General features: G+C 44.2%; 1 protein-coding gene across 3 annotated transcripts; it reads left to right on the forward strand.

The window, feature by feature from the left end:
* The first annotated feature begins 404 nt into the window (after positions 1 to 404).
* Positions 405 to 8,021, forward strand: SLITRK4 (SLIT and NTRK like family member 4). Of its 3 annotated transcripts, none has more exons than XM_057398444.1 (2): positions 405 to 552; positions 3,280 to 8,021. In XM_057398444.1, exon 2 carries the CDS (start codon positions 3,330 to 3,332, stop codon positions 5,841 to 5,843), a length of 2,514 nt encoding a protein of 837 aa, XP_057254427.1. In that variant the 5' UTR covers positions 405 to 552; positions 3,280 to 3,329; the 3' UTR covers positions 5,844 to 8,021. The 3 variants fall into 3 exon arrangements, with proteins under 3 accessions (XP_057254427.1, XP_057254426.1, XP_057254428.1); XM_057398443.1 differs by lacking the exon at positions 405 to 552 and adding an exon at positions 591 to 919; XM_057398445.1 differs by lacking the exon at positions 405 to 552 and adding an exon at positions 786 to 995.
* The last annotated feature ends 1,367 nt before the right edge of the window (positions 8,022 to 9,388 follow it).

The following is a 9,388-nucleotide window of genomic DNA, read 5'->3' on the forward strand; positions in this document are numbered from 1 at the left end:
ATAACTGTGTTGTCTTAAGAACGGGTCGGGTATGTCTCCTCACAGCGATTTTGTTCCGTAATTGCAATTCACATTAAATGCAGCAAATGTTACCATCCTGCCCACTCAGTTTCCACCTCTACTTTTGTTTCAAGAGCGGGGGGGGGAACGACACTCGTCAGTAAAGATGAGGGGAGAGCCCTTTCTTTTCTTCCCTTCCCCCGCGTTGCTCCCTCAGCCGCGCTGCTAAGGGGCGCGCACCCGCCGCTGGGCGGGCGAGCTGGCCCCGTCCCGGCTCTGCCCCGAGCTGCACTTGTAGCTGCTCCGCGCCGCCCATGGCGGCCCCACGGCGCCCGGCACGGCACCGGGGCCCCGCCACTCTCTGCGCCCCGGAGGGCTCCTCCCGCCCCTCCGCGCCCGCTTGAGCTCCGCGGGGGCGCAGCCCGGCATCTCCCTGGGAGAGGTAACAGCTGCGCGACTCCAGGAGTGCGGAGAGGCTTCGGTCGCGATGCGCTGGCATTGCTCCCCCGGAGCGGAGTCTCCTTCCCTTCCAAAGCAGCGCCCGAGCGCTCGGTGCGTGCGTGCATATGTGTGTGCGTGTGGCGAAGGGGAGGGGGCTCTCTGCGTGCAAGGGGTGGGCGAGAGCAGTGCGATGGGAGCGGGTGCCCGTGTGCAGAGGGATCCTCTTCCCGTATGTGTGCTGGGGACCGCGGTGTCGGGGCAGGGCTCAGCGAGGCGGTTGCTGCATGCGGCGGAGCCAGCCGGGGTACTGCAGCGCCGGGCTTAGCCTCGCTCTGCGCCCCGGCGCTCAGCGCGGCCAAGGGTGCTTGCCCGGCTGCCCCCGCCGCTCGGTGCCTGCGCGGAGCTGCCGGACGGGGAACCTCGCTGGGAGAGCGGTGGAGCGCAGCGGAGTGGGGCCGCGGCGACCCCGGCCGCCGAGGTAGGGAAGGTGCCGGGCTCGCCGCGGAGCGCCGCCGGGAGCATCGCCGGGGGCGGCCGGCCGCCCCGCCGGGCGTGTGAGTGCGGGCAGGGGAGCGGGGTGTAGCGGGGCTGCTTTTACGTTGGCGTTTTAATTTATTTTAATTATTCCTAAGGTTTTGTTTTCATTACTGTTATTTAAGGGGGGGGGGGGGTGATGGTGACGGGGCGACAGTGGCTTCCTGCCGGAGCCTCTCTGCCATCGCGGTCGCCTCTCCCTTCTAGCCGGCCGCCTCCCGGAGCCCCGGGCCAGCGGCACCAGGCGCAACGCTGCCGGCTCCCATCCTTCCCGCAGGCGAGCGGAGGGACTGGGGCCGGGCAACCCGGATAAGCCAGTGGAGGTGTGGGAGGGACAGGGGGGCAGGATCTGCGCAGTGGGGCTGGGGGTGTGTAAATGTGTTGCGGGTTGGACTTTGCAAAGGTGCCCCGGGGGGGGTACACGGGACACGACACGGAGGGAGGGGGACTGGAGGTCTTGGAAGTATTTGGCTGCGGGGACCACGGTTGTGCCTTGTTACAAAGAGGGTGTAAGAGATGCTGGGCTGCATCGCCGCGCTGTGTCCGTTCCTAGCCGGCATGTGTGTGCGGTGTGTGCGCGCCTGTGTCCCTCCTGTCTTCCCCCGCCGGGAGGCAGAGGGCGACGGGGCGCCCACGACAGAGGGGAGCCGGCACCAGCCGAGCCGGTTGCGGCAAATATTGCGGTAGCGCCGGCATTCCTGGCCAGGCAGGGCGACCCGCTGCCAGCCCCGTACAGGTCCAGCAGCGAGCTCAGTCGGCAGCGGCCGGCGCCCCGGGGCCGAGGAAGAAGAGGGGACTCGAGCGTGGGAGAGGCAGGGACACCGGGGGACGGAGCCCGGGAGGGAGGAGGTGGAGCGCTGGGGACGCGGGGGCATCGCGCTGCCCCTGTGGGCCCGTTCCACGCGGCCAGGGTCGGGAGCCTGCGGGGATCAGCAGCGGCTGCTCCGCTCCCTCTTCTCCCCATGTTCCCGCTCTGCGGCCTCTTTGACCCCTTCAGCTATCCCTTCCCCTCTTCCTCCCTCGCCTCCTCTCAGCTTTCCCTCTCCCTCTTGTCCTTCTGTCCTCCCTTCCTTCCTTCCTCCCTCATCGCTCCTCTGCCCACCCTTCCAGGTCCCCCGGCGCATCCTCCCCTCCCTGCGGCTCCCTCCAGCCTGATTCTCCTCCCTCCAGCTGGCTCTTGCTTTCTCCACTTCCATCCTGGCTCCCTCCTGCCAGCTCAGTGGCTTCCCACAGCAGGAAAGAAATGAAAGGGACAAGTTGGGAAATGGGGGGAATGGGGAAGGTGGGGGAGCAATGTATTGTTTATTGACTGATTTTTATTTTGTTTTCTTTTTTTAAAAAAAGCTACCTTGTAACTCAAAGAAAAAGCTGTGGCTCCAGTTATGTGTAAAAAAAAAAAAAAAAAGGCAGCTCAGCTGACCTGTCTATATGTGGAGGGTTCTTGAAAGCCACCTCTGTATCAGTGCAGGGAGAAGAGCAAACTACATCATATTAATTAAACAAAAGAAAAAAGTTCTTAAGTTTCAGTAGTTTTGGGCTGGTGAATTGACTTTGTTTTGCCCTGCAAGTGAGGGTATTGCTGTTATTCCAGGGGATGGAGCTGTATACCTGTGCATGCTTCTTCCATATCTCTGTGCTTCCATTGGTTACCAAGAGCTGATCTTGTTTTGCGGATAGTTCACTGTATTTCTGCAATCAGTTTGACACCAATTTATTTAAACTAGATATAATAAGTGACAGAAACTATGTGTGTGCATGCCTGTGTACCCCTTGAGTGAATCTTGCTTTTATAGTAGTGATAATCTGTATGTGTTGATGCTATAGATACATACATTGAGTACTGACATTGCTTTCTGTGTCTGTGTCTTCATCCTTTCTATATTGTGCTATCTCAACCCAGATGTTTGGGCATGCATAACATCAGCATTTGTGTTTAATATCCCTGAAATGCACAGCAACATAGGAGAGTAAATATGCATAAAATTGGAATCTCCTTTGGTTATTTTGCTTTGTTAGCTATGCATGCTTGGCATGTACAAGAGAGAGAGAAATATATTTGACAGACCTCAGTGTTATTTGTGTTTGTCTACAGAAATTTATATGCCATATTTGAAATCATTCTAGCTCCTTTGTATTTGGTTGTTAAAATCTTTCATGTTATTTTAAATTCAGTGCTTGTAGTTTATCTATAATCCTTGGCAGGTACAGTAGCTCAGTGGTATACAATTTTTAACCCAAATGATGTTTTGGAACAGTAACAACTGAAAAACGTTTTCTTTTTTTCTTTCCTTCTTTCTTCTTTAGATTCTTTATCTTTGTTCAGGAGCCTAAGGTTGCTTGCTGATCACAAGAAGATGTTTCTGTGGCTCTTTCTGGTTCTGTCATCTCCAGTTTCTTCTACAACTGCAGATGCTGATATATCTGTGGAAATTTGCAATGTTTGCTCCTGTGTGTCAGTTGAGAATGTACTCTATGTCAACTGTGAGAAGGTTGCAGTCTACAGACCAAATCAGCTTAAACCACCATGGTCTAATTTTTACCACCTCAACTTTCAAAACAACCTGCTAATTATTCTATATCCAAATTCCTTTCTTAATTTTACATACGCAGTGTCCTTGCAACTGGGTAATAATAAGTTACAGAACATTGAGGGAGGGGCCTTTATGGGTCTTAGTGCATTAAAACAGTTGCACTTGAACAACAATGAATTAAAGATTCTCCGAGCTGACACTTTCCTTGGCATAGAGAACTTGGAGTATCTCCAAGCTGACTACAATTTAATCAAGTTTATTGAACGGGGAGCCTTCAATAAGCTTCACAAGCTGAAAGTCCTGATTCTTAATGACAATCTGATTTCATTCCTTCCTGATAATATTTTTCGATTTGCTTCTCTAACTCATCTGGATATACGAGGGAATCGAATACAGAAGCTTCCATACATTGGAGTTTTAGAACACATTGGCCGAATTGTTGAATTGCAGCTGGAGGACAACCCCTGGAATTGTACTTGTGATTTGTTGCCTTTGAAAGCGTGGCTGGAGAACATGCCCTATAACATCTACATTGGAGAAGCTATCTGTGAAACACCCAGTGACTTATATGGAAGGCTGCTGAAAGAAACCAACAAGCAAGAGCTGTGCTCCATGGGGACAGGGAGTGATTTTGATGTGCGCATTCTGCCTCCCTCGCAGCTGGAGCCCGGTTACAGCACACCTAATGGCCACACCACTCAAACGTCAGTGCACAGATTAGTCACAAAGCCGCCAAAGACTACAAATCCTTCTAAGATCTCGGGGATAGTAGCAGGCAAAGCACTGTCTAATCGCAATCTCAGTCAAATTGTATCTTTCCAGACCAGGGTGCCTCCTTTAACTCCTTGTCCAGTCCCCTGTGTTTGCAAAACACATCCTTCAGACTTGGGATTAAGTGTAAATTGCCAAGAAAGAAATATAGAATCAATGGCCGAACTCATTCCAAAACCATTAAATGCCAAGAAACTGCATGTAAATGGCAATTATATTAAGGATGTGGACACTGCAGATTTCATGGAGTTCGAGGGGCTGGATTTGCTACATTTAGGCAGCAATCGGATTTCCCTGATCAAAGGAGAAGTTTTCCGCAACCTCACAAATTTACGGAGATTGTATCTCAATGGCAATCAGATAGAGCGTCTGAGCCCAGAAATGTTTGCTGGCCTCCACAACTTACAGTATCTGTATTTGGAATACAATGTTATCAAAGAAATCCTAGCAGGCACCTTTGACTTAATGCCAAATTTGCAGTTGCTCTACTTGAACAACAATCTTCTACGAAGCTTGCCAGCGTACATATTTGCTGGTGCACCCCTTGCTAGACTGAATCTGAGGAACAATCATTTCATGTATTTACCTGTAAGTGGCGTTCTTGATCAGCTGAAATCCCTTACACAAATTGATTTGGAAGGTAATCCATGGGACTGCACTTGTGATTTAGTTGCTTTAAAACTGTGGCTTGAAAAGCTAAATGAAGGTATTGTGGTGAAGGAATTGAAATGTGAAACACCTGTACAGTTTGCAAACATTGAACTTAAGTCTCTGAAAAATGAGATCCTCTGTCCTAAACTTTTAAACAAGCCATCTGCTCTGTTCACTAGTCCAATGCCCGCTATCACTTTCACAACACTACCAGGACCAGTTCGGAGCCCTCCTGGTGGCCCAGTTCCGTTGTCCATCCTAATCTTAAGCATATTAGTTGTGCTTATTTTAACAGTGTTTGTTGCTTTTTGTCTTCTTGTTTTTGTGCTTCGGCGCAACAAAAAACCAACTGTAAAGCATGAAGGGATTGGAAATCAAGAATGCAGTTCTATGCAACTGCAGCTAAGAAAGCACGATCACAAGTCAAACAAAAAGGATGGACTAGGTGCAGAGGCCTTCATTCCTCAGACAATTGAGCAGATGACCAAAAGTCATACCTGTGGCTTAAAAGAGTCTGAAACGGGCTTCACGTTTGCTGACCCCCCAGGGCAAAAAGTCATTCTGAGAAATATTAATGACAAGGAGAAAGATTTGTTGCATGCGGATACCAGAAAAAGACTTAGCACAATCGATGAACTGGATGAGTTATTCCCTGGGAGGGATTCCAATGTATTTATTCAAAATTTTCTTGAAAGTAAAAAAGAATACAACAGCATAGGGGTCAGTGGCTTTGAAATACGTTATCCAGAGAAACTACAAGACAAAAAAAACAAGAAATCTCTAATAGGTGGTAATCATAGTAAAATTGTAGTAGAACAAAGAAAAAGTGAATATTTTGAACTAAAAGCTAAACTTCAAGGTTCACCCGACTACCTACAAGTCCTTGAAGAGCAAACAGCTTTGAATAAAATATAGGTCATACAATCTTATCACCTACAGAGGACATTTATTTAATGATGAAAGTGCCTTTTGTTGACTTTTAACTTCCAAATACTATATTATATTGATAGGCATAGAGGCAGGTGTGTCCAAGGGTGTCTTGATTAACTGTAGCTGCATATGAATTGTCAAGTAGAGGAGAATTTCCTAAATAGATTTTACTACATAAAGCTCATGCCCCATGGAATCCTGTAAGGATACTGCAAACTCTATTGCCAAAGGGATGCTTTATACATGTTACCCTGAATTTAACCTCAAGAGGCATATATGTTTTGTACCTTAAATGCAAAACCATCGTCTCCTTGTGATTTGTTAGAACAAACACAAGAAACCTGGTACTGGTATTTGTACCTCAGCTGGGTCCTTCATCCTGCACGTGGATTTAAATTGGTGGAACTGGAGTAATCCCTTGATCTGTGGTGTTGTAATGGCACTGTTTAAAGAATATCTGGAAAGTAACAAGCATGCAAAGAGAGAACATTTGATAGTATGTGTAAATTGGATACATTTATGGCCTGCATTTTGAAACCACTGGAATTATAATGTTAAATTGTGCAAATATTTGTTTTAAATATACCATGCATTACATACCTATGAAATAAATTTGACCACTTGAAGCATACATGTCTATACAAAGAAATTAAAAAGAAAAAAAGAAAGAAATAGTTCAGCCTGACTTCTGCAGTATTTGTGGCATCTGAAGAAAATATTTGATGTTTATGCAGAATCTGTTATAAGACTCATCTCCAATTAAAACTAGAGTTCCTTCTCAGTTACATGAAAAACTTGCAACCCCAACAGGTTGTCCAGAATTGTCAAAGTGCTTACTGTGTGAGCGTAGCAGAAATTATTTTTATAATATAATTCATATTTATGAAATACTTTGTATACTAAATAGGAAAAATATGTACTCCTTAATATGTATTTAATATGCCTGACTTGTTTTCCTGATCACAGTGCATTAATCATTCAGTATAAATAAAACCAGAACAATATAAAAAACAGAAACTGGAGATGTATAGAATTATCCAGAATTAAGTGATCAGATATAATAATAATAAAATTGTTCTGTACTATTCTTGTGAAATTAGCATATTATCTTATTTCAGATTTGTTACCAATGGTGCATTTTAAAATAGATTCATTAGTTTTTTAGTATTGTGTCTCAGGCAGTTATTTGCCATCACTTGTCTTGCTTTTCAGGGTTCTACAGCTTAATCTAAGTAGTTTTCGCTACAAGTATTATCAGGAATTCATGGTAAGGGTAATATTTTAATCGTATATGCATAAGTTTTATGTTCTTACCTGTCTGGCTTCTGTCTGTCAGGAAAAAAATAACTGATCAGACAGTGAACAATATGGCAAACCATGTCTATTTAAAACCACAGTGTAAAGTGAATATAGTGGTCTCAGTTCAGAGTATTATGTAGCTCGTATCTAGAGAGTGAAAACTTGCCCTTGTGAAAGCTGAATCTGAATAGCCAGGGATAAATAGCAGTCAGGACAATGGAAAATCTCCACTGTATCTCACTGATAGATGGCACCTGGAGATGAGAATGAAGGTCTATTGGTAAGGCATCATACAGCAAATCTATACTATGAGATTAACAAAAGTTTTTTGACTTGAAAAGGATTTTTTTTTTCATTTATTTCAATGAGGTTTGGATAAGTACCTCTATCTCCTTTGCTTCCAGACCTTCTCCCCTGCCCCTTTTAAAATCAATACATAAATCAGTTAATATTAGTAGGATACAAATACAAATGCTTTTCATTAATTTGGAGCTAACAAATATTACAACAAGACCTGATAACGATATTGGGGAGAAGGCTGTGTCAGCTATTTCTATTATAAACCTCTAATTTCAGGGCTTTATGATACTGCTGTGAAATTTTTATTCTGGAAGGACACTTGGCAAACAGCCTGCAGTGTATTTTTAGCAAAGTTTACAAAAAAGAAAAAAAAACAAAACCCAAAGCACTGCTTCTTTATTTAAGGAAAAGCAAAACAAAACATCAGTTTTCTATTTTCAGACATTTGTTTATGCTCTTGTAACTTAGAGGGGTTTATTATTTTTCTCCATGCTACAATGGAGTATGTACAATGTCATACTACGTACATGACTTCAACTAATAAAATTATAACAGATAAATTAATGACTGAGTTTCTTTCAAGAAGCTGCTGCTATCAATGTGCAATAAGTGACTTCAGGATGTCATAGGGATTTTCAGGACATGGACACTATGTACATATGCTTTTCTAGCATAAGAAGTTCTTGGTTGACCAATGATGCAATACATATCCAAGGCTTGAATAACTACATTTGAGCTTACTGTGTTAAGAGTTTGTGAACTAAGAAGTGTTACAGATGCACTGACATGATAGACTACAATGGCACCACCAGTAGGTTAAGAATAATGGGTCACTGTGCCTACTCTGCCCGGTGCTGCTTGGCTTTAAGTATGTATCCAGGTTCACTGGGATTTGCCTTGCATAAGGCTTCCGACACACTTCAGTGCATTGTCAGTCTGTCATGTCCCATACCCTTCTCTGCAGAGCCATGTGTTAAAAATATTAGAAATAGCAAATAAGGTAATACTTTTAAGTGATGTTGAAACTGATGTGCTTATGACTTGTGTTGCCCTGAGCTAAAAGATCAATGATAAATGATCATACCTTCCTCAGCTAAAAAAAGGTGTTTGGTTTGTTTTGTGGTGTTTTGTTTCAGGTTTTGCTTGTTTGTTTGTTTTTGTGGTGAGGTCTTTTAATTACTGACCAAAGGAGGAACTGGTATGCTATACCATTACACTGCATCAGATTTTCCTGCTCATTGAGGTCCCAATCCAGTAAAGCATTTAAACTCAATCTAAATCATGTGCGGAGGTACTATTCATGAACTAATCAAACAATATGCCCAAGAGTGGGGCTTAGGTAGAGTTTTTCATTGACTTCAAAAAAAGCTGGTTCAGAGACATTGTATATAATACATAGAGCACAGTGACTTTTGGGATTATGCAGTTGAGTGTAGGTTTGCCAGCATCAATAAAGATTGCACAATCTGGACTTTCCTGTATAAATTGTTCCTGAGTGGTTTACATATATGATGCAATATATAGGCATAATAGTGTGATTGAAGAATGCAGAAGTTGGCAAAACACTCTATTTCTGTGAAATTGTTACTTTGAATGACAACCTTAATGTCCGTTTATCTCCTCCATGTTTTGAAACAGTGTATGTATCTGCACAGCAGTTTTATTGTAATGTCCATTCAAATCTATAGTCAGTCTATCTGGGAAGGTGACTTTTAGGATGTGGCTTAACAGATCTGTTCATTATATTGGTTTGAGTGGCCATGCTTGTAAAATGGCTGTTAAGACCCATAGACTAAACCAGTGAAGATGTTAACATAATCTGTTTTCTTCATTGTATTATAAAGAAGTTTCCATTTTTAAATAAAATCAATAAAGTGTAATCGTTTCCCTGAAAAAGAAAATATTTGTGCAACTTTATCAGAAAGGAACTA

Source organism: Pezoporus wallicus, unplaced genomic scaffold, assembly GCF_028554395.1.
Source record: "Pezoporus wallicus isolate ANWC-B61680 ecotype Strahan unplaced genomic scaffold, APGP_CSIRO_Pwel_v1 contig_10431, whole genome shotgun sequence".
NCBI lineage: Eukaryota > Metazoa > Chordata > Aves > Psittaciformes > Psittacidae > Pezoporus > Pezoporus wallicus.

Excerpts from the sequence above, each read along its gene's own strand:
- SLITRK4 (XM_057398443.1), top strand. The coding sequence starts at position 673 with ATGTGTGCTGGGGACCGCGGTGTCGGGGCAGGGCTCAGCGAGGCGGTT. Across the intron at positions 920-3,279 it reads CGGCGACCCCGGCCGCCGAG|ATTCTTTATCTTTGTTCAGG; the intron begins GTAGGGAAGGTG and ends TTTCTTCTTTAG.